This window comes from Aspergillus oryzae, chromosome 8 (assembly GCF_000184455.2).
Source record: "Aspergillus oryzae RIB40 DNA, chromosome 8".
NCBI classification, from domain to species: domain Eukaryota; kingdom Fungi; phylum Ascomycota; class Eurotiomycetes; order Eurotiales; family Aspergillaceae; genus Aspergillus; species Aspergillus oryzae.
In genome coordinates, this window is record NC_036442.1 from 2,148,925 (window position 1) to 2,172,821 (window position 23,897).

At 49.0% G+C, this 23,897-nt stretch overlaps 8 protein-coding genes across 8 annotated transcripts; 5 read left to right on the forward strand and 3 right to left on the reverse strand.

The window, feature by feature from the left end:
* Nucleotides 1-309: 309 nt before the first annotated feature.
* Nucleotides 310-1,689, reverse strand: AO090010000465 (glycosyltransferase family 15 protein; the record flags this gene model as incomplete). Its single annotated transcript, XM_001827399.3, has 4 exons — nt 310-374; nt 431-719; nt 775-1,578; nt 1,639-1,689. 4 exons carry the CDS (start codon nt 1,687-1,689, stop codon nt 310-312), a joined length of 1,209 nt encoding a protein of 402 aa, XP_001827451.1.
* Nucleotides 1,690-2,765: 1,076 nt separating this feature from the next.
* AO090010000464 (deadenylation-dependent mRNA-decapping factor PAT1) lies at nt 2,766-5,457 on the forward strand (the record flags this gene model as incomplete). The annotated part of the gene is made up of 3 exons (XM_001827398.1): nt 2,766-2,914; nt 3,007-5,241; nt 5,334-5,457. 3 exons carry the CDS (start codon nt 2,766-2,768, stop codon nt 5,455-5,457), a joined length of 2,508 nt encoding a protein of 835 aa, XP_001827450.1.
* Nucleotides 5,458-7,344: 1,887 nt separating this feature from the next.
* AO090010000463 (NAD-dependent epimerase/dehydratase family protein) lies at nt 7,345-8,658 on the forward strand (the record flags this gene model as incomplete). The annotated part of the gene is made up of 4 exons (XM_001827397.3): nt 7,345-7,373; nt 7,446-7,680; nt 7,741-8,197; nt 8,264-8,658. The coding sequence occupies 4 exons, from the start codon at nt 7,345-7,347 to the stop codon at nt 8,656-8,658; spliced, it is 1,116 nt and encodes a 371-aa protein (XP_001827449.1).
* Nucleotides 8,659-8,962: 304 nt separating this feature from the next.
* AO090010000462 (putative oxidoreductase) lies at nt 8,963-10,318 on the reverse strand (the record flags this gene model as incomplete). The annotated part of the gene is made up of 2 exons (XM_001827396.3): nt 8,963-10,072; nt 10,142-10,318. The coding sequence occupies 2 exons, from the start codon at nt 10,316-10,318 to the stop codon at nt 8,963-8,965; spliced, it is 1,287 nt and encodes a 428-aa protein (XP_001827448.1).
* A 269-nt stretch (nt 10,319-10,587) lies between these two features.
* AO090010000461 (putative G-patch domain protein) lies at nt 10,588-11,364 on the forward strand (the record flags this gene model as incomplete). The annotated part of the gene is made up of 1 exon (XM_001827395.1): nt 10,588-11,364. One exon carries the CDS (start codon nt 10,588-10,590, stop codon nt 11,362-11,364), a length of 777 nt encoding a protein of 258 aa, XP_001827447.1.
* Nucleotides 11,365-11,716: 352 nt separating this feature from the next.
* AO090010000460 (Sec1 family protein) lies at nt 11,717-14,022 on the reverse strand (the record flags this gene model as incomplete). The annotated part of the gene is made up of 5 exons (XM_023233638.1): nt 11,717-12,821; nt 12,887-13,353; nt 13,415-13,617; nt 13,673-13,816; nt 13,875-14,022. The coding sequence occupies 5 exons, from the start codon at nt 14,020-14,022 to the stop codon at nt 11,717-11,719; spliced, it is 2,067 nt and encodes a 688-aa protein (XP_023094194.1).
* A 1,210-nt stretch (nt 14,023-15,232) lies between these two features.
* On the forward strand, nt 15,233-17,196 carry AO090010000459 (ATP-dependent RNA helicase SUV3; the record flags this gene model as incomplete). Its single annotated transcript, XM_001827393.3, has 2 exons — nt 15,233-16,179; nt 16,236-17,196. 2 exons carry the CDS (start codon nt 15,233-15,235, stop codon nt 17,194-17,196), a joined length of 1,908 nt encoding a protein of 635 aa, XP_001827445.3.
* Nucleotides 17,197-18,047: 851 nt separating this feature from the next.
* Nucleotides 18,048-21,737, forward strand: AO090010000458 (putative RNA helicase-like splicing factor (HRH1); the record flags this gene model as incomplete). The annotated part of the gene is made up of 1 exon (XM_001827392.1): nt 18,048-21,737. One exon carries the CDS (start codon nt 18,048-18,050, stop codon nt 21,735-21,737), a length of 3,690 nt encoding a protein of 1,229 aa, XP_001827444.1.
* Nucleotides 21,738-23,897: the final 2,160 nt, after the last annotated feature.

Sequence of the window (23,897 nt, forward strand, 5' to 3'; positions counted from 1 at the left end):
AGATGATGAAATATCCTTATAATAAGACACATGACACCGCGGAAATACGAAGATAAAGGAAAAAGAGGACGAAAAAGAGAGCCAAAATGGCCAATGCCCAGCATCTACAGTTGGAACAGAATGGGCAGATGGATCCACCTTATCGCATGGTGCTTCTTATCGTTTAAGATAAGTCTCCCGCATGGCAGCGGTTCGCTCAAGTAGATAAAGTCCGACATGGACCGCCCGCGCCCTAACCTTGCTGCTGATTGCAAGGACAAGGCCGCCAATAATGGCTAACGAGAGCAAGACTTTCCCGAAAACGGGTAGTCAACTCTCATTCTCGTAGCCCGCGGGCTTTTTCATGTTATTAACATGGAAGTAGCGGGAAGTGCCTGGTTGGAGGAATGAGTTAGTAACTGCCCTCAAATCGCAGCGGGAATTGGCTTACAGGAATAACCCTTCCAGTCAAAGTTGTCGCTGGGATTGCAGTGGCACTTAAGATCCAGTCTCAATTGCTCACCCGTCGGACAGTGGGTGAAGGGGATGTGGTAGTAGGCGATTTCATTGAAGAAGTGGATCTGTTCCTTTTCCAAGAGCAGACCAGCAGCAATAGAGTGTACTGGGGCATCGCCCCATCTTTCATAGAAGAAGCCGCCATCGCGGTCAAGAGATTCGAAGTAATCCATATATGGCTTGGATCTGAGCCATTCCAAGTGTCCGATTTCGAAATTCGACCACTGCTCATAAGATTCTGGTTAGTGAAGCTCAAGTCTCAGTTAGCGAGGTACTTACGAAATGGCACTTGTTGTAGGTTTTTCCACCGTCGTCGCTCAAGAAGTCCATTGAGTTCGCTTCCGCAATATGTTCAGGGTGATTGTTCATGAACTTCGTCACGCTATCCCAGAGGGTAGGAATAGTATCGAAGTATTCATACAGACTCAGAACAAAGCTATACTTCTTGTTGTTTTCCTTCATGAATCGGAACGGGTCAAAGCTGATGTCGCAGAACAATTCAATGCTGGGCTCCACACGCCAATAGTACTCGTAGTTCAGCATCAAAGGGTGCCGGAAGAAGAACCCAGATTCGTAACGACACATGTGTCGGTAACTCTCGGAATCACCGTAGATGATTTTCCTTTGGCCCATGTCCTCACGCACCTTTTTCGCCTTCTCTTGATCGATCCACTCAGGGTACGACCAATGTTCCTTTGGAATGACGCCATAATGGGTGGTACCGGAAACCAGAGCCGTGGTGATCTTTTTGAATTCGTCATCAAACTCCTTATCATTCAGGAATACCCAATCATAATGGTAGTTGCGATTGAAGCGATCTTCGACACTCCGGATTGACTTCGCAATATCCCAAACATCCGAATTGCGCGCCAACGTGACAAATGTAGCATTGACCCGACCACCCTGAGGGGTGCCTACGCTCCCTGAAGCGTCATTGGTATGTTCCTTCGGGGTAGCAGCATTGTCATGAGAGGACGGGGAAGAGGCAGAGTTATCTTTGTAGCTGGCCGGGTTCAATTTCGAGCCAATGGAATCGGGGATTGGAATTGCGCTTCTAGAGAGGAAAAAGAAAACTGCCAAACCCTACATTACAATCATAGGTTAGCCACTAGTATGGAACAGCATGGGAAAGGAACCACTAACCGCAGCGGCGAAGAGAAGATATCGCACGTATTTCACCGGTCCCGATGACATGATTGCAAGATGTCCCTTCCGCGCCAGACACGGGACTATCGAACAACCGGGTGAAGTTTGAAATGGGTGCCTAGCCTTCTATACGGGAACGGGCAGATCGGAAAGCAAGGGGGGAAGTACCAGGATCAGACGAATGGCAAAAAAATAGGTGAGTGGAAGCAGCTTTTTAAAGGTCAAGAAATTGAATGCCGTTAATTAGAAATAGGGCTGTCAAAGTGAATCGTCTGACTACAGGTTGACACCCGGAGCGGCGATGAAGGCGACGGCTGAAGTCTAGTAATGAGACAAGGGAGAGACACTTTCTGGAAGAAATTATTCTCCAGTTAGAGAGGAAATTGCACGATCCCCACCCTTTGCAGGAATACCGTCGGGGTTGCGAGCCAATATGCCGAGGAGTTAGTTTCACAGGGAGACGAGGAAAAATTGATTACAGAAAATAGGATGTTTTGTTCGAGATCATGATTTCGTTGGCAGTGGAATGGCAACGTAATGTACTCTACCATCATTGGCCAAGACTACGTCCCCCTATTAGGAGTTCCAAGAAGAGTGATTGCCCAGTTGAATAGAAATTCTGGACATTGATGAGCAGTGTTACATGACCCTAAATGTGCCAGGCAATTGCAAGAGGGATCCATTCTATTAGATTTTGTAGTTGATACATGCACATCGGTTGTTCGCCCTGTGTGATGTGTTTGAATGGGGCCATGGCGACTCTAAGGCGACGATCTATTCCTGCCTGGGCTTTGGGCTTAATGAAAGTCAGATCAAGCCCATGATGATGACGCCAATATCCAATGAGGTTACACATGTCTTTGCATTCACTAGGTATCAGAAGACCATAATAAACGGAACATATACCTTGACAGCAGTTTCTTGGAAGCATTGATTCATTCCCCTATTTATCTGTAACCGGTATAATGTGTTGCCTTAGGCATCAATACCTCTCCGGCACTAACCTGGAGTCGGTAAGCGGGTGATATCAGACCGGAAGTCGACTTCATCCCGCACTACATTTATGCGGCGGTAAATCTCGCTCCCCTGCTACCTCGTCTCCCTGCATCCACGTCCCGCCGAAGATGTCCTTCTTCGGCTTTGATACGACCCTCCCGAGGGATCGAGCCCCCGGAGGTGGTCAGAAGGGTATTTTTGATACTCCTGACCCGTTTGCCGAAGTCGCTCGCGCCAGGTTGGCAGGACATTTCCGTGACAATGATGATGATGATGTGTAAGACTGTCCGTCTTGATGTCGCCTTTCGTCGACCAGGTTGTTCATGAAGGGAACATGATTTACTGACTGATGATTTGTTCGGTCTGCAGAATTGATTTCGAGGATACGTATGATGGTCTGGGAGATCAACTTGACGACGATCAGGATGCGTTCAACGACGACACTTTCGGCGGGAACATGGGAACTGGCGCTGTCGGTAAGGACTTTGACTTCTTCGGAAAGACCGCTCAGGTCGCCGATGTCATTGGAGAGGAGCAAGTCCGCTACAGCCTACAAAAGCCTCAGGCTCCTGCTGCCGCTCCTGCTACCGAGGTCCCCGTTGCAACAAGTACCGTGGCCCAGCAGCCCAAGCGCACCGGATACGAGAAGTATTCAGACCCGGACTATATTCCTGATCTTCAGGCAAAATCCAGCGTTTGGAATCTACAGAAGCAGCCCGAGCCCGCCCCCGCCCCCGCGGTTCAGCCGGTAGCCCAGCCGGCGGTGCAGGCCAGGAAGATGCTGAGTTTGGAGGAAGTTGAAGCGCAGTTGCGTCACCAGGGCCCCGGGCCTGCCCCGGGGTTGCCCCCGGTTTCTCTTCCTCACTCGATGGCAGAGGCACTCCATCATCTGCAGCGACCTCAGCAAATCCCTGGTTTCCCGGACGGCTTCCCCCAGTTGCCCCCTGAAATCCTACAGGCGCAGTTTGCTAGAGGTGTTCCACCTGCGCAGATGTTGCACCACCCACAGATGGCTCCTGAGCCATATCCTCCCCCTAACTTGCCATTGCATCTCCTGCAGAACGCCAATCTCCCTCAGCACTTGGTTCAATCTCAGCATCAAGCTCCCCCACGCGGGCAACGGACCCAGCAGCAGCAACAGCAACAACAACAGGCACCGCCACCGATGCCCCAGAATGTGCCTCAAGGGCCAAAGGGGACAAATGGCACTCTGCCGTTGATCACGAACCCTCAACAACTGATGCAGCTGACGGAAGAGCAGCGTGTAGCGTACTTGATGGAAGATGCAAAGCGCGCGAAACGCAACCACAAGATCTTCCTTCTCTCCAAGGGCAATGGGCTGATGACGCCGCAAGATAAGAACTTCATCACACGCATTCAGCTCCAGCAACTAGTCGCAGCTGCGGGTAACGTCGCAGATGCGGATTTGGAAGCTGTCTTGGCCGAGGACTTCTATTATCAAGTCTACAGCCAGATTCGAGGCGCGCCCAGACAGCACCCGCATCAACCTCTTGGTCATTTTGCGCAAACATACCTTCTCCAGACAGGCAATCGTCTCGGGGGTCATGGATCCCGACGGCAGGCACAGAGTGCAGACAACCATATGCAGAGAATGCAGCAGCAGGTCCAACGTGCAGTTGAGGCCGCCAAAGCGAAACCGAAGAACAAACAGCTCATCATTGAAGGAAGCTTGGGAAAGATCTCTTTCAGTAATGCGAAGACGCCCAAGACAATGCTCAATATCAAGCGCCCCGAGACTTCTGAAGGAATCAAGGCGGCAAAGAAGCCACACACCGACCTCAGTTTGAGTGATCGGAAGTCTATCTTGACCAATATCGAGAACGTATATGGCACATTAATGGAGCTGGAGGATATGGAGCGCACAATGCCTCCACCACCGAATGAAGGCGATGCCGAGGCAATTCAAGAGCACATGGAATGGCGACAGAAGGTTCGCTCGCTCAATCAGAAATTGTGGCAGGCGCTCAAGGTTATGGAGCCGATTGTTCCTAACACGAACACTCCACACCCCTTCATTGCGTTCCTTTCGTACCCTAAAGGCAAAAAGGCCATTCCGCGCATTTTCCGTCATATTGACCAGGAACAGCGGGTTACCATCCTTACTATGATTGTTGTGCATCTGGATAGCTTGGATGTGGTTCGGAACGGACAGCCGGCGCCCGGTGAACCGCAGCCTTCTCTACCCGTCAGAGAAGCCATCGATCTCTTCTCCCAAGCAGTCATGCCCAGTCTGCTGGGTTATGTTAACGAGGCCCCATTCAACATCATTATTGGTCTCTTGGGCCTGGTCATCGCTCAAACTCATGTACACATGGTCGCCAAGACTCGCATTGGGCTGGGCATCTTGACCATGCTACTCAGCCGTGCAGAAATTGTGAAGGAAGCCGGCCAGGCCGCCGAACGGGACTGGCAACAGTGGGTGGAAAAGTTCAACATCTTGTTTGATACTCTTGAACCTACTTTTGCAGAAATCTTCCCTGGCTCTATCAATGCAGGCGATGATATGTATGTGTGGCAATTCTTGGCTGCAGTCGGTATTGGAGCTAGCCCTGAGCAACAGCAGCGCTTGGTCATCGCAGTGAAGTAAGTCAACTCTTGTCGTTCTCTATCCTATGGGTTCTGTCCTACATGTGGGCGTAAATTCCTTCAAGGTAGCAGTGCTAACACTTTTACAGGGATCGTGTCATGGAAACGGTGGCATATAGCAAGACTCTTCCTGCGGACATGGCTAGCCAACGACTTGGAAACGTCAACCTCTTCATGCGTGCTATTGGTCTCGACGTCGAACTTCTCGGCTAGAGGCAACATAGCCCTGCATACCTATGAACCGTGGAGCGCTAGTACTTCTAGGGCACGTCAGAGACACGACTCAATGCGAAAGAAAGCAAATCATCTAAAGTAATTAAACGGTGCTTGCACCAGCCTGGGTAGGACTCTGTCCCCCAGACGTGAGTTCCTACCACCGGTTTTCCATTCTTAGCTTGTGAACCCGGAGATTGGTGAAGTGAATGGCCGGGCGAAGGAAGGTTACCCTTTGGCTGAAAAGACCAATGGACCTGGGACCGTTTGGTTAATGACAGACCTGAAAGGATTATGATCAACTCAACGGCAGTTTGATGACACTAGTAATTGTGAGCGGAAGGGCATTCAACAAGATGTCCTCAGATAAAGTTCTCTCTACGGTCTATTGCGGCGATGCCGGATATCCATATTTGTTTTTATTCTTTGAATGTACATTTTTCTTTTGCAGTTCAAGTTCAAATCAGCGGACAAAAAAGAGTAAAAGTTACAAATCAAGCCTCAAGAAGCGGTGCAATCAGCAGAAAGCCCGAAGAAGTTGGGTAATACCTAGCATCTATGATAGTAGTGGGGGTGTTCTAGGGATGATGTCTTGAAAGCTGTGCGGTTTGAGTAAGTAGTGAAGTGTCTATAAAACTATCGATACACAGGACGATGGCATTGGTAAGTACTAGTGATGAATAGCTTCGTGTCATTGCTGGACCGGAGCCAACAGGATGTTAAATGTCTCACCTCTCTGGTATTGACGACATTTCCTAGGCAAGGTCCGGACGAACTGACCGGGCAAACACTCGGCGCGAACTTCGAATGCCAATGCCTTATAGTTGACTGATATTAACCGGTTGGACCCTTGGGTCATCTTCGTAGGGGCCGGTTTAGTCCACCGACAAAGTGGAACTTGACCCGCTCGGCGTAGAACCACTGGATAAAAGAGAAGCAAGGTCAAGAGACATCTGGCCGATGGGTTTCCTTCGGATTCGCTCGTTCTATTTTCTAAGACCCCAGAGTCTAGATGCCAGATATTATCCGACAAGGCAAACCGATAGCCTTGCCGAATGGCCCGTACTTAACCGGGGAAGGCCCCTAAGTCTGCGTTGCCGTGCCCGATCGAATGATGCCGAGTGAGCATCACATGGGGTGATATGGGGTGACTTTCAGCTTTCCCACAGGGTTCGATTGACAGATGGACGGTCTCACGGCTTACCGGAGTTCGTTCGAAGTATAGACTCTGCGCCTAAACCTATTCTGCGTATACGCAAAGTATGGTTAAGAGCATGGGCCCTGCCAGTCAATGGACGGTGGGATGAATGAACGGGTAGATTGGCTGCATGCACGTGTGGAAAATAAACGGTACGCAAGCCATACGAGCTGTAAAATTGAAGGGTCGATCGTCACCCAAGAAGGTGGTTAGAGCTTGAAGATGAATTACGTGGTGCCTGGGACTCGACCGCAGATCGTTCAAGAAGGCAAATTAAAGATGATCAATAGGGGGGATTTCATTAGATGAAACCATTCAGTAAAGAGAAAAGATCATCAATTGAACACTCCCTAAAACACATCTGATACTGTCTATAGAGTTGCAGATTACATGCAAACTAGGTGAGAGAGAGAGGGTCGGACCAAAATTACATGTTGCGGTACCTTACGGACTGTGGACGTCCAAGTGGTATGAAAATGAAATCCACCCGAACGCATGCCCCTCCGCAATTGTCCTAATTGTCCTCCCCCACCAATCCCGATTGCGGTGCCCCTTAAATATCCCGTGGCTGCCAGCGCTCGTCTTGTTTGTGTTTCTTTCTTTTTCTTCTTTTCCTCTCTAGACAACTCTTCCTCTCTAATCACTCTTCCTTCTTCCCTCTACTCTCGTCTTCAATTGCATCTGTCATCATGCCTTCCGGTTCAGTTCTTGTCACTGGGTAAGATATCCCTCCCGGATCGGGATAGTATACCCCACCATAGGCTCAATGGACTGACAACGCAATCTACAGTGGGACGGGCTACATTGGCTCTTTCACCGCCCTTGCTCTCCTCGAGGCTGGTTACAAGGTCGTCGTCGCGGACAACCTCTACAACTCCTCCGCCGAGGCTCTTCGTCGCATTGAGTTGATCTCCGGCAAGAAGGCTGAGTTCGCTCAGGTCGATGTCACCGACGAGGCGGCTTTCGACAAGGTTTTCGAGGCCCACCCCGACATTGACAGTGTTATTCACTTCGCTGCCCTCAAGGTGTGCATGTCCGACTCCATGTATATATCCTACTTACTTACACCTGTGCTTGGGACTTAGGCCGTCGGCGAGTCTGGTGAGAAGCCTCTGGACTACTACTATGTCAACGTTTACGGAACTCTCAACCTCCTGCGTTCCATGGTCCGCCACAATGTCTACAACATTGTCTTTTCCAGCTCGGCCACCGTCTATGGTGATGCCACCCGCTTTCCCAACATGATCCCCATCCCCGAGGAGTGCCCTCTGGGCCCTACCAACCCCTACGGTAACACCAAGTTCGCCGTCGAGACCGCAATCACCGATGTCATCAACGCCCAGCGTAACAACGCTGCCAAGGCCGGAAACGAGGAAGAGAGCAAGAAGTGGAACGGTGCTTTGCTGCGCTACTTCAACCCCGCTGGTGCCCACCCCAGTGGCATCATGGGTGAGGATCCTCAGGGTGTTCCTTACAACCTGCTTCCCCTTCTTGCCCAGGTCGCTACCGGCAAGCGTGAGAAGCTCCTTGTGTTCGGTGATGGTATGTGCCTTTATTTCCCTTCGTATTCAGAAGAAAAATCATCATGACTCACTTGTCCGGTGTTAGACTACAAGTCCCACGACGGCACTGCCATCCGTGACTACATTCACATCCTCGACCTTGCCGATGGTCACTTGAAGGCTCTCAACTACCTGCGCGCGAACAACCCCGGTGTTCGTGCCTGGAACTTGGGTACTGGCAGGGGCAGCACTGTCTACGAGATGGTCCGTGCCTTCTCCGCCTCTGTTGGCCGCGAGCTTCCCTACGAGGTTGCTCCCCGCCGTGCTGGTGACGTCCTTAACCTCACCGCTAACCCCACCCGCGCCAACACCGAGCTTGGCTGGAAGGCTGAGCGCACTCTCGAGCAGGCTTGCGACGACCTCTGGCGCTGGACCAAGAACAACCCTCAGGGCTACCGCCAGGAGCCCCCTGCTGAGCTGCTGGAACAGCTGAAGAAATAAATTATTCTTAATGTGAGCAAATGATCTACCGGTGGATGCTTAGATCTATGATGCGAAGGTGGACGGATCATCGAAATCGCCCCTCGATAGACACAAAAGCCCTGTAGATTGGTTGAGACGAATTTCTTTTCTTGTTTCTTTTGTTGAGCCACATATCTTTGCTTAACTGAATAATATGCTATGATGTGCTGCCTCATGATTTCAAAAACTTCCAAGTACACATAGATATAGAAGGCATGAAAAATTACAAATTGCTTTTTAAAGCTCTATCAATTGTTTGTTTCCACCGATTTTAGTATACAGTCTATTTAGCTTTCCGGCTCCTTCGCGATCCTGGAGTCTGCTCTTTCGCTGCAGGTTTAGAACTGGAAGCGCCATTGTTCTTCTGCTTTTCCTTCTCCTGCTGCTCCTTCTTGGCCAGTGCCCTTTTCACGGCACTTTCCTTCTCCTTCTGCTCAATTTGCGCTTCGCTGAATTGCCACAGCAGTTTCCCAGCCTCTTCATCCTTGATGTCTTTGCGAGCAAAATCCACCTCCTGACACTCCTTGATCATCCATCCACCAGTGCCACGACCGAATCTAGCCTCCATGGCAGCATACAGAATACTCTGGGCGCCCTGCTGCGGGGACTTCAGGACCAACCACCACAAAGGCCAGGTAATGAGGTAAAGCAGAAGCCCCCAAAGCGACCCACCCGTCAACCAGCGACGAGTACCCGGGGTGCGACTAAAGCCAGGGTCAACAACAATCACACGCGTACACGGAGGCATCTTATCGGGACGTTCGAAAGCATTCAAGTGTTTCTGGAAGGACTGAGAGAAAGACATCAAGGCAAGCTTGCTCGCTCCGAACAGGCTGGGTTTGGATTTCTTCGATCCAGCCCCTACTTTCTTCACATTCTTGCCGTTTTTCGTTCCCCGCGGCGCTGGGGCGTCGGGTGTACAAGCTGCCTCGATTTGCTTAGGGTCAATTTTGGCTCCGATGTAGCTCGAACAGGTCGTGAAAATGACCCGCACATCACGATGAGGTGGCTGGGCCCTTAGCGCCGGACTGAGGATACTCAAGAGGTGGAAGTTGGCGAGATAATTCACTTGCCATTCTTCGTCGAGCCCGTCTGCGGTCAGCTTTCGGCTGGCGGATGAAGGTGCGGCTGTGTTTCCACACAGGATGACCATGTCTAGTCGGCGCGGGGGGACGTTATCGATCCATTTTGTTGCGAATGTGCGGATTGAGTGCAGCGAGGACAGATCTACCTGCTCGGCGTAGATGAGTTGGTTTTTCGTTGACTTTCGGATATCCTCGATATAATCAACCAGGAAGACGTCCGAGGGGGCATGCTTTGTGAGGAGGATGACCTGGGCACCGCGAGAGGCAAGTTCGTGGACGACGCTGGCTCCTATTCCTGATGTTCCACCCTATAGAAACCCGGATTAGATTCTTCAACTCCATTCGAACAGAGGCCAGCCAAAACAGGGAGAGCATACCGTGACCATCACAACCTTAGAGTGCATCAACCGCTCCGATCCATTTCGGGCACCACCGAAATAATACTTCAACGCAGCAACCAAGAGCACAAATGGCACGATCTTCAAAACTGTCCACGCATAAGGAATAGAGGAGATACCCTCCTGGAACCCCTGAGCAAGCAAGGGAATAGGCATTGTGCGATAGTTGATTCCTCATCCAAACAAACAAGGGCAGGTACCGACAACTTGTAAAAAGGAACAATCCAATTATGGACAGAAAGCTGCTACTAAACATAGGATCAAATGCAGGGCCCAGACCACAAATAAGCTCACCGCCCAGTCTACCGCCATCTGCTTCGTCAGCGGTATGGACCCACTTAGCTAGTGCGTCGATAAATTAGAATAACGCCCGCAAACCACTAAATCATTGAAATGAAACACATTGACCTCCTACTAAACAAGACATGACCTCCAACGAAGCCACCGACGAAGATTACTTCCTCCCGGTAGAAAGCCAACGACCATTCGGCGCCGGAATCCGTCGCAAGAGAGTTCAGTTCGTGCGGTCTTCGGAACATGAGCTTAATACTACTTCTGCGCCGGCGGCGCAACCAGCCTCCTCGGGGACCAGTATAGCCAACAAATATCTGTCGATCGTTATGCCGAAGGAAAAGCAGGTTTCGGAGCCTGGTACGCCCGCTGAGCGTGTGTCTGGGGATGTTGGAAGTCGTGATGCGGAGGTGCAGTCGGCTCCGGCTTCGCCTTCTGCCATTCCCCGCTGCGATGTGTGTAGTCTTCCGATTGATGGGGATGAGTTGGGACATGGGGCTATGATGACCGGTGACCGACCGCACGAGGCGTCGCTAGCGCATCAGGTGTGTTTGTCGCATTCACATCCGCCGTCGCATTTGGATCGGACGAGGCATGGGCTGAGATACTTGGCTGCTTATGGGTGGGATCCAGATAGTCGATTGGGATTGGGAGTGTCTGGGCGAGAGGGGATACGGGAGCCGTTAAAGGGGCGGTTGAAGGTTGATACCGTTGGTCTGGGGGCTCAGGGTGATGATGAGGCGAAGGAGGGTGGTAAGGGTAAGATTCGAGTGGTTGAAAGGCCGGCTAAGGTGCAGAAGTTGAATGCAAAGGAGGTAAGGAAGAGCTACTTAGATGCTAGAAAGAGGGGGGAGAAGTTGCGGGAACAGTTTTTCCAAAGTGATGACGTTTTAAAGTATCTAGGGCAGTAGCGGTTAGGATGGGTTCGGCGTTTGGCATGATTGTAAGATACCCCTTTTAGATAAATTTCTTTTCTTTACTTGGGTGTGCTGGATTTTCGACATTGGAGAGTGTGTTTCAAATGGTACATGCATTAACTACGTACATGGACAGAAGATTATATCAAAGAGAAGATAGAATAGGATACAAGAAGATATCCATTTAGCGCCGTGGCGCCTTCGGTGCTCAAAATAAAACCCGAGAGATTGGTATCACAGACGCTGTAGTAGAAAGACATAGGTATAGACTTCAAACGGCTATAGCCGTCGGTAGTCAAGGAGAATGTTATTATCCTTGAAGAGGTTCTGAGAGAAAGTGGAGGCACTATGACCGCCTAAAGAAGTGATGGTGCTTCTTTTCTTTCTTCTCCTTATGTGGCTTTGCGCTGCTTGGTGCAGGTGCTGCACCATTGGATCCTAGGGACATGGCGCCCATAGCTGCCGAAGGAGGCGCCGGAGGGTTGAGCTTCGGGGCTGGAGCCTTCTTGGGCACTGGCTGAGGCTGCGGTGGGGGATCTTTTTCAAACAAATGGGCTGGGGCCGTTGGCTTTGGCCGTTCGGCTGGGATGTCTAGGCGCCTTCTGTCGGCACTGAGGTCCCCGAGCTGTTTTAAGAACAAACCAGGACTTAGCATATGCGACGTCGCAAGGAAAACATCCTTGTTGAATGCTTGGGAGACCTCGTAGCAGGAACGAGCTTCGCCATACGTTGCACCGCCAGCCATGAAGACGATGATGCGTTGTCGGGGTTGCTCTGTGGCTGAACGGGTCCGAGCCCAAGTCGGTTTGGCGCTCCGCAGAGAGGCTTGTGAGAGGGTATCCTGAGGCCCTCCCATGCCCTCTGCCTCAGTGTTTGGCCGGGTGGGGGGGAAAGCCGTCGGGTCCAAAGTTCCTCGAACCAACTCCTCGAGCATCAACTTCAAGTTCAATTCATATCTCGACAAACTAGTTTCGTCGGATTCTGCGGGCGATGGAGGTTTTCTGTGGAACAGCGGCTGGACAGGTGGTTTCTCATCTTTGAGTTGTTTCTCTACTCTAGAACCAAGTAAATCGAGGTTGGAAATAACGTCTCCATCCTGCGGTGGGAGTTGAGCGTGCGCCATAAGCTTCCTGATATCTCCACCCAGGATGCCCCCTCTGTACATGATGTAGAGGATTAAAAGCCGAAGTCTGTCTTGATGGTCCACTGCATCATCATCAAGTAGCTGAACAAGCTGTGAAGCCAAATTCTTTGCCTTTTTGTAGTTCTCATCCAGCCCAGTGGACAAGCACTGTTCAACCGAGCTTACTTCTAATAGCTTGTGCTCCTGGAAGTGTTTCATGCATTCTTGTGCCATGTTAAGATGGAGCGTATATGCGTCCCTACCCTGTTGGAACTCTGTGAGACCAGCTAGCATGTCTTTGATTGTGTTCACGTTGGCTTTGTCGTTTCTATAGGAAAGTTAGCAAAGAAAGGAGATCCACGACTAAGAGATCTTAGGGCAGCGAGGACTCACTCTTCAGCAAATTGAGGGTTGGCTGCTCTGAATTTGGCAAAGTCTTCACCCAATTTTCCAAGCACATCTTTCATATGAAGATGTCTGTAGTCAACCCAGACGTTATCGTTTTCGGAAATTTCCATCTCCTTAAGTTCTTCATTGTGGCTACCTTCGTTTATAATCGTTTTGTAAGTGACTTTGTCGCCATCCTTTATCGGTAGCAAGTCATGCACCATAGATTGGTACGTAAATTCGTGGATAAGTGGAGCAACAACGTCCATAGAGCGATCCACCACCATAAGAACGCCTCGAGGTCTCTGGGAAGGGGGCGGGAAGTCCTTTTGAAAGTGGGCAAACTGATCTAGTTCATTCTGAATAAATCGGGCAAGGTGCGAGCACATAACACTGGCTTCGTGCGTTGGCGCTCTAGGCTTATAGTATCGAATCACGGGATACTCTCCTAAACTCACACAAAGAGATACAATCTAGGTCCCCGGTCAGTGATCGACAACTATGATCCCACATCAAAAACCCAATGTATCATACCTTCTGTGCCAGCCCCTCCAGGTGCCCGCGAATCAAGTGGTTGCAGCCGGGGTGAAACAACACGGGGAAACTCCACGGATCTCGGAACGTGACAAGACGCGATTCCCTCGGAAAGTAGTCGACACTCATAACACGGAAGCCGGCAATTTGTTCTTGGGCCATTTGAGATCGTTCTAGTCTAGTGCGCTGTTGAGGGTCGAGGTCTGTAGACGAGGTTAGGACTCAACTCGAAGGTGCCGAAAAGGAGATGTGACCGACATGACGTCCAAACCAACCAGGCCTTCTTGTATCGCTTTCGCTCAAAGTCGGCCATCAGGCAATCGACAATATGTGATTGGGGCGATAGGATATACAGCGCATCCATAGGGTTGGTTTTCCGCTTTTCCTCGATCTGCTCGACATCTTGCAAGAATGGTCATTAGCCGATGCGATTCATTATCAATCGAAATACCGGGCTTACTGGTAACATTGAGGTTGAGAATATCATCCTCGCTCACAGCATTATCGATTAATTTCCGACTGGTCTCGTCCACAACCAGGACTTTCCACTGCACGTCACCACCATTAGTTCCGCGTCCATAAGGAGGAGGGGTCTTAGCACACCTCATTCCCTGCCGTATACCGGATTGTATTGAGAATGACTATATGGTACAGTTCAGTTAGTAAAAGGAACAATTTATTTTACTGAATATATAACTACAGAAGGACTCACTTTCGCGTTGAATATTAAGTATGGAGGAGTTCATCTTGGCTGGCCGGCAGCCCTCTAGCTGTAGGTTAGGTTTGATGTCGCAGACTTGAAAACAATAAGACTGCAGCCTGAAAGCGACTGGTATAGGGAGAACAATGAGACGAGGCAGGCGACAAGAAAGAGAGTCCAATCAGGGGGTGGAGGGGTTGGGGAGGGAAGTGAGTTCTTTCTTTTTGAAACGTATCTGTTACTAGAGACCCTCTCCCAACTGTCCCCACCATTTAATCCATCATAGATTGCGGCGGATCGGCAGCATTCATGCGGTGTGGCGCCGGCACGCTTTCGGCCTTCCCGTATCAGGATATTGCTCCCTGCTGCTTTAACGCAATGGAAATACAAGGTATGATCAAGGGTGCGACTATGACTAAGGCGGCAGTGGCTAGATACTAAAACTGGAAGATATTCTTTCATTTGGTTGAATACGGTCAATTTGCCGATGTCATTGGTACTCCTGCAAAATGATACTTTAAATTTTTCAACCAACCTTGTCGTCCGTTGTTAAATGCATTGCACGGCCTTGGTCGCAGGTTCCCCTGCTAGCTCCATGCACCATTATATGCAGCTTTTCCGCGTTACAAAATCTGCAACAGCTTAAGTATTTCGGCCGCGAATCATTCCCGGCGCCTTTCGAACGCGCTCCCCATCTGAAACCCGCCTTCTCGCTTAAGGAATGCAGTCATGGGCGAATAGAGGCAGTCATTGCCTGTCATGCGCTATACAGCCTCTTTTCCGCTCGGGGATACGAACATTTTCCACCACATCAGCACTTCAGAGGTCGAAACGGCTGCAAAAGTCAAAGAAGGCACAAGAGGCCGCACAGACTAAGCCTGACAATGTATTTGCCCCTCTTGGCTCCTTCTTTGGTTACTCATATAATAATAGCTTCTTTTCCTGAGTAGTCTCCGGCTAGACCTTCCCTCCGTTCCGCTACGAAGAATTTAAGGCAAAATGTCACCGCACCGGACTTCTCAATCATCGTGGCGACTCTGCTGAAAGAGCTCAAGAAAGAACTATCACAGAGCTCTGAGTCGGCGTTATCTGGATGGCAGAGGTTTGAACGATATGTGATGAACGCATGCAAGTTGGAAGACCGAGCAACTAGTGGGGGGTTCGGCACTCTACGGCAAGTGAAGACCACATTACAAAAGACGTACATTCAATCTGGCGTTCGGGGCCTAAAGAATGAGTTGGAGTATCTTCTATACGCCGAGGATGTCACTTCGAAATACTCAACGCCCAATATAGAACAGCAGAAGAAAGTGGCGGATATGCGTTTTCCAGCAGAGTGGTATCCACAAGCGCGATCTATACAGCGGACAATACACCTGCACGTTGGGCCAACGAACTCGGGGAAAACGTATCAGGCATTAAAAAAGCTCGAGGCTAGTAAAAGTGGCTTCTATGCTGGGCCACTAAGACTACTTGCGCAGGAAGTATACCATCGGTTTCAGGCCAACGGAACTACGTGCAGTCTTGTCACTGGAGATGACGTCAAAATCCCTGAGGGCCAGGCACCGACTATTGTGAGCAATACAGTTGAGATGGTTAATCTAGGACAACCGTACGATGTAGGGGTCATTGATGAAATTCAAATGATTGGGGACCCCAAACGCGGATGGGCCTGGACTCGTGCTGTACTTGGTGCACGTGCTAAGGAACTTCATCTCTGTGGTGAGCCAAGGGTTGTACCTCTGATACGAGAGTTAGCAGCTCTTACAGGAGATAAGCTCGAAATTCATCGATATGAGCGACTAAACCCTCTGAAGGTTATGGACCGAAGTCTGAGGGGCGACCTAAAGAACCTGCAAAAGGGAGATTGCTTGGTCGCCTTTTCTCGTGTCGGAATTCACGCGCTCAAAGCAGATATTGAAAAGGTCACTGGGAAACGGGCGGCAATTGTGTATGGAAGCTTACCGGCTGAAATTCGGACTCAGCAAGCCAGTCTTTTCAATGACCCAAATAACGAATACGACTATCTGGTTGCTAGCGATGCCATTGGTATGGGTCTAAATTTGTGAGTCTGCTGTCGCTATATTAGCACACCATATATTCTAATCAACCTTTCTACAGGAGTTGCAAACGTATCATTTTCGAAACTCTCGTGAAGAGGGTGCCAGGTGGTCTTGTGAGGCTTTCCGTACCTGAAATCAAACAGATCGCAGGACGCGCTGGTCGTTACCGGTCGGCTGCACAACAACAGAAGAAAGGAAAAGCTGCCGAGTATGACGGGACAAATGTCGGTTATGTAACATCCCTAGAAGAGGTGGATCTTCCCTACATTCACCAGGCCATGGGAATCGAGCCCCCTCCAATCACTGCGGCCGGCGTGTTCCCTCCGGAGCCTATTTTCCAGAGGTTTGCCGCATACTTCCCTCAGAGCGTTCCGTTGGAATACATCATTAAACGTCTTATCGATGTTTCCCAAGTCCATCCTTTGTTCTTCATGTGTGATCCTCGGGGTCAGTTGGATAACGCCGAGGTTATAGACACTGTGAGCGGCTTGCGATTTGAAGACCAAATGACTTTCATGGCTGCGCCCATGCATACCCGGGACATCTCCTCGCGCGATGTTGCCTGTGCATTTGCGCAGTGTGTCGCCGAGCACACAGGCGGTCGCTTGCTGGACATACCAGACTTGAATTTGGAGATTTTAGAAGAGCCCGTGTCTGGAAACAAGGAATATTTGCATGACTTGGAGATATTGCACAAGTCTGTAATATTGTACTCGTGGCTCAGTTTCCGATTCGGTGGAGTCTTCACAGACAGAACTCTTGCCGCACACGTGAAGGAGCTAGTTGAAGAGAGAATGGTTAGGGCACTGACTGAGTTCTCTGCCAATAAGAAGCTGAGAAAGGACGCCTCGCTTCGCCGCCAGATCGCTCTGCAGAAACAGATTCAGGACCATAAACGGTTACTTGCTGAAGCAGATCTTGACGCTTTCGAAGAAGAGGGTGAGGAAACAGTTCCAATTGATCTCTCGGCCGAAAACGACTCTCTAGAAAGGGTCAGCCCGGAGGCACAGGCTGCGTAAGACTTCATGCCTTACCAATATCTCTACTGCGGATCTCATTGGAACGAAGCATCCCAACATCTTCTCCACTCTCTTCATCCTAGCCATCGCGATGGTAGCGAGAACGATACAAGCCAAACTTTGCCTTATTCGGTTGAAGTTTGGCATTCAAACATCTTAGGGGGCCAAATTATAGTCGGAGACTTTCCTTATTTGGATGATAAGAATTAGGGGTTAGTGTAACATACAAATGTAAATTAAGTGTATATTATATCAGTAAATAGATCTAGGTCACGCCAATTGATGGTAAAATACATACCATTCATTTCTTTTTGCTGCCTGATATGACCCGGCTTGATTCTAATTCTATTTGCACGACATAAGGTAACCCTTTTAAAAACTCCCTTGTAATGTTGTATGTTTTCCAATTGCAGCAAACATACTTACATAGTTCCTTCTATATAAATGTTGCCATATTGACCAACTTCGCTTCCTACAGTAACTTCCCCAAACATCCAAGTTGTTTCACTTGTATTCACTCTCCATTTGACCATAAGTGACCCAGGCAATCCAGAACCTCTAACAATTTTTTTACGTTGTAAAGATAAAAAATATATGAATGGATTCATTCGTGCTGAATACATTTGAGGTTGGCTTATCTTATCAGTGGCGAGTGGTCCGCAATACGCCAGAACGATTTTCCGCGACAGTGAGCTTTCCCGATTCATCAAACATTCAAAGACTGGCGAAACGCAACCTACTGACCAGAGAGGTGCGTAGCACACTCTTCTGCGGATAATCAACATATTCAAGAACCCATTTGATTGGTTTTAATTGTTCGCTGACTTGCGGTCACTTTCGAAGCGCCAGTCATGGATGACCTCCAGTCTCTGGAGCTCTTTTCGCTCGTTTCGCGAATTACGAGCGAACTCCAGAACCACTTGGGTATCAATGACAAGACATTAGCGGAGTTCGTGATTGACCAGCATCTGAAATGCGGTTCATTTTCGAAATTCAAGGAGACCCTAGACGAGATGGGCGCGGAGTTCCCTCAGAGTTTGATGGAGAGTATTGACCGTCTGGTGCTCACTATGCACCCGAAATATAAGACGAAGAAGACGGATGATGCCGACAAAGCGGAAGGGGGTGATGATATGGACGTACTCGATGCACTCGAAAAGAAGGCGCGCGTTTTCAAAGGTCTAGCTGTTCCGGACAAGGCACCGCAGTGGGATGAGGACGACTATACGGATAGGAAAAATTCGGACGAAGGCGATGCCAAGGCCGATGCAATGGATGATACATTTGCGATGCTTGAAGGGCTAGCAGGAAAGGCCCGAGAAGAGAAGGGTCACACGACAGGCGAGGACCGGAGTAGCAGGAAACGGAGCAGAAGCCCTGGTTACGATGACTACGATCGTGGACGTCGGCGCAAGGACAAATATCGTTCCCAATCGAGGTCACATAGCCCCCGTTATCGTAAGAGGGATGACGACGTTGACGAATTCGGCCGTACGCGAAGCAAGTATTCCAGCCGGGATGAACATCGCGATGGTCGCAGCGAGCGGCGCCAGCGGCGGCATGACCGGAGCCAGGACGACCATTTTCGGAAACCACCCCCAGTTGAGCTAGATGATGCCCCGATACTGTACAAGGTCTACGATGGACGTGTCACTGGTGTGAAGGACTTCGGAGCCTTCGTGAATCTCTCAGGCGTCAAAGGCAAAGTGGATGGTCTGGTACACGTTTCTGCAATGCAAGAAGGAGCGCGAGTAAATCACCCTTCGGATTTGGTCTCCAGAGGTCAGCCGGTCAAAGTTAAGGTCATCAGTATACAAGGGTCTCGCATTGGACTTTCGATGAAGGAGGTCGACCAAGTGACTGGGCTTGATCTTATTCCTCAACGCCGACTGGCATCTGGCGCCAATATGGAACGCCTCGACGGGACTTCAGCTAATGACCGATATGGAAACTTGAGCTCGGACGTGCCTGTCATCGAGGATTCTAATGGAAGGCCTATGAAAAACCGAAAGCGTTTAACTTCACCAGAGCGGTGGGAAATTAGACAGCTGATCGCATCCGGTGTTGCGTCAGCGGCTGACTACCCCGATCTCGACGAGGAATACCATGCAACACTGACAGGCGAGGGCACCTTTGAGGAGGAAGAAGATATTGATATTGAAGTCCGAGATGAGGAGCCGCCCTTTTTGGCTGGTCAAACTAAGATGTCCCTGGAATTATCTCCTATCAGAGTTGTCAAGGCGCCAGATGGGTCTATGAACAGAGCAGCTATGGCGGGTACGAACTTGGCTAAAGAACGAAGAGACCTTCGTCAACAAGAGGCTCAGGATAAGGCTGCGGAACAAGCTGCAGGAGTTGATCTTAATGCACAATGGCAAGATCCAATGGCCGCGCCAGAAGACCGGAAATTTGCGGCTGATCTTCGAACGGCCCAACAACCTAAACCCGATGACGCTGTGCCTGAATGGAAAAGAGTTACAATGGGCAAGAATCAATCTCTTGGCAAGCGAACATCGATGTCTATTAAGCAACAACGCGAAAGTCTGCCGGTTTTCAAGTTCCGGAAGCAACTTCTTGATGCTGTTCGTGACAACCAGTTGTTGATTGTTGTTGGAGATACTGGTTCCGGAAAGACCACACAACTGACACAGTACTTAGCTGAGGCTGGTTATGGAAATAATGGCATTATCGGATGTACCCAACCAAGACGTGTGGCCGCAATGTCAGTCGCAAAACGTGTAGCTGAAGAAGTTGGCTGCAAGCTCGGTGCAGAGGTTGGATACACGATTCGTTTTGAAGACTGCACCAGCCCTGAGACACGAATCAAATACATGACTGACGGAATGCTTCAAAGAGAAGTCCTTCTAGACCCAGACTTGAAGAGGTACTCAGTCATCATGCTTGATGAGGCCCACGAGCGGACAATTGCTACAGACGTCCTTTTCGGATTGCTAAAAAAGACAATAAAGCGGAGACCTGATCTTCGACTTATTGTTACTTCGGCTACGTTAGATGCAGAGAAGTTCTCCGAGTATTTCAACGGTTGCCCCATTTTCTCGATCCCTGGACGTACATTCCCAGTCGAGATTATGTATTCAAAGGAGCCTGAGTCTGACTACCTGGATGCGGCTTTAATCACTGTCATGCAGATTCACTTAACGGAGCCTTCTGGTGATATTCTTGTTTTTCTGACGGGACAAGAAGAAATTGATACCTCATGTGAGATTTTGTACGAGCGAATGAAAGCGTTGGGTTCTTCTGTACCAGAGCTTGTTATCCTTCCTGTCTACTCTGCTCTTCCCAGTGAGATGCAGAGTAGGATTTTTGAACCTGCACCACCAGGAGGCAGGAAGGTAATCATTGCAACCAATATTGCCGAAACATCCATTACCATCGACAACATCTACTATGTCATTGATCCTGGCTTCGTGAAGCAAAATGCTTACGATCCGAAACTTGGTATGGACTCCTTGGTGGTCACTCCTATCTCGCAAGCGCAGGCCAAGCAACGAGCCGGCCGTGCTGGAAGAACAGGTCCAGGAAAGTGTTTTCGTCTGTATACCGAAGCAGCTTACCAATCGGAAATGTTGCCAACCACAATTCCCGAGATCCAGCGTCAAAATCTGTCACATACTATTCTTATGCTTAAAGCTATGGGTATCAATGATCTGCTCCACTTTGACTTCATGGACCCTCCTCCGACAAACACCATGCTTACTGCGCTGGAGGAACTTTATGCATTGTCTGCACTCGATGATGAAGGCCTTCTGACTCGTTTGGGTAGGAAGATGGCAGACTTCCCCATGGAACCAGCACTTGCCAAGGTCCTCATTGCGTCAGTCGACATGGGATGTTCCGAGGAAGTCCTTACCATCGTTGCCATGCTCTCTATCCAATCGGTCTTTTATAGACCTAAAGAAAAGCAGCAGCAGGCAGATCAAAAGAAAGCCAAGTTTCACGACCCACAAGGCGATCACTTGACCCTACTAAATGTGTACAACGGCTGGAAGAATTCAAAGTTCAACAATGCTTGGTGTTTCGAGAACTTCATACAGGCGCGTCAGATCCGCCGTGCTCAAGACGTGCGCCAGCAGCTTCTTGGTATCATGGACCGGTACCATCACCGCATCGTCTCATGTGGAAGGAACACAACTAAAGTACGTCAAGCACTATGCACCGGGTTCTTCAGAAATGCAGCGCGCAAGGACCCCCAAGAAGGATACAAAACACTTGTTGAGGGTACACCCGTCTATATGCACCCCAGTTCTGCGTTGTTTGGCAAGCCGGCTGAACACGTCATTTATCACACATTGGTCCTTACGACGAAGGAATACATGCACTGCACTACAGCTATTGAGCCTAAATGGCTGGTCGAGGCAGCTCCGACCTTCTTCAAGGTCGCTCCCACTGACCGCCTGTCGAAGCGTAAGAAGGCTGAGCGTATCCAACCCTTGCACAATCGCTTTGCGGGTGAGGATGATTGGCGTCTATCCGCACAGAGGCGTCAAGGTAGAGGAGGTGGTGGAGGAACTTGGGGTTAAACTTGTACAACTTCTAATTTCATCATGTCATGTCCACATTACCTGGGTAACTACCATATGTGCCCTTTTACAGCAATACCCCGATTGAAGTGTTTTTTTCTTGTTGGTCGCTTCCTTACTGTGCTTTGTATTGAGAGCATACGGAAGCTCAACGATTGTATTCACAGTACGTACGATATAGAAAGCAATGACATCGTTCTAACAATTACGGCATGTCATTGCGGCCAATCCGCATTAATTTATTTTCCTATATCTGTAATCTTCTGAATGGTTTATTTCACTGAGATTCTGACTAAGTAGGTCTGCTTGGTCTGCTTCAAGTGCTTGTTATTTGCTTAATCTATAGACTATATTGTCTGCTTAGTTTACTTGATCTGGTTACAATCTATGGCGGCCCGGCGGTAGGCCTGAGTAGCCCAGCTACTGAAATAGATTTAACTAAAACCTCAGGTTCTCTACTTAGTAAAGAATCATCTAGGTAGTAAGGCTACCTTAGTAGTACCTAACCAAAAACTTGGAAATATGGGAAAATGAATTAATGGGAATGGTTCAAGAATGCATTAGTAAACGCCTCAACTTTAACCTTTCTAACGAGTTCTCAGAGACGAAGGCCCAGCATGAACCCAAAGCCAAGTCCAACCGATCAAGGAACAAAGTTATCAAAGAAGAAACCTAGAGAGCCATCCGACCCAACTGACGGAGATAAAGAGGACGATGATAGTATTGTTGCACAGGATTGTGAGCCAATGCAGTACAATGACAGCGATGATGGGTATAACTCGAATATACGGAGACAGAACAGAAAACTCATCCTTCATCCCTCATTGCCTACATAATCCACATGATGTTGTTCCCACCCCGCAGTCTAGCTAATTTCGAACCGTTCAATCGGGGCAATATCATATGAGGTCCATAAGACAGAGAGTAGCTAGTTTCTACTACTGTTAGACTCACTCGTGAATGTCCTCATCTTCAGAGGAGATCCTGACGTCCGGTTCTTTTCTCGACCAGGATTCGTCAATAGCTCGTTATCTTAAGTTTTAATACAATACCCATTGCAAATCTTCTTTTCGGAGTGCTGAGTGTTAAAGGCCTCTTTATTATCCTCGTAGCAACTAGACAGGTATCAGTCCATGCCTGATTACTTATTGGTGCTAGACACACATACCGCTTTAACTTTGCCGATAGTGCTTCTTCGTATTCCTTCTTGAAAATATTGGCTTGTTTAGATAATCGCTTCCCTTTGTAACTATTTGAGCATCGCAGCATCTGAGCACGTAAATAATTAGCCAATTACCAGTAAGGATTATAATCTATTCAACTTACTCCGACTCATATGAAGAAGACCGTGTGGATGTAGGACATGTAGTTCCATGTCCAGACTGCATTATAGTCTTGTCATGATCTCCATTATTTGTCAAGGATCGATAAAAGTCTAGTAAACAAGTTAATATTCAATACTAGTCAACGGGAAGTCATGTAGTATACTTACTAGCCGCCCGATCTTTCTCTAATTGGTTTGCTCCACCACCTGTGGCCTTACCCAGGATGATTTCCTTGTGGGTTTTGAGGTGCTTGCTTAGGCTGTTTGTGTTTGGACATCGTTTCTATGGTATAGATTAGTAAATGCTTAGCTGTAAATTAAAGATCTGGAAGATCTTACATTGCTTTTTGTGCAATTCGGTATCCTGCAGAACACCTCACCTCAGTAGAGGATTATCTCGTTGTTCTCTTGCTATATATCTATATTAGCTGAATATTTACTCTTCCTAGCTAGTATTAGACTAGTAATGATATAATAAAAAGATATACACAGGTATAGTACTTACTTCATAGGCCGGTAGTATGATTGTCTTATTTCTGCATCCATCCACATACTCCTGGTAGTACCTCTGAATAATTGATTAGCCATCTAACACTTTATTAAAACTCAGAAGATGGGTGGTGGACCTGACTTGACCTGGTGTTGTGGAGAAAAAGTTCCCTCCAGGACCGTCTTTAACATATCCGATCCTGGTGGGAAGTCGTGGAAAAGAAGGCTCCCCGGCGGCCTTCAATTTTGCAAGCGCGCTCTGCCTCAAGTGCCAGCACAGGAGACAATCTGAGACGCGATTGGGGTCGGTGGGGTGACTACACACAGGGTCCAGTGTTCTTCCATCC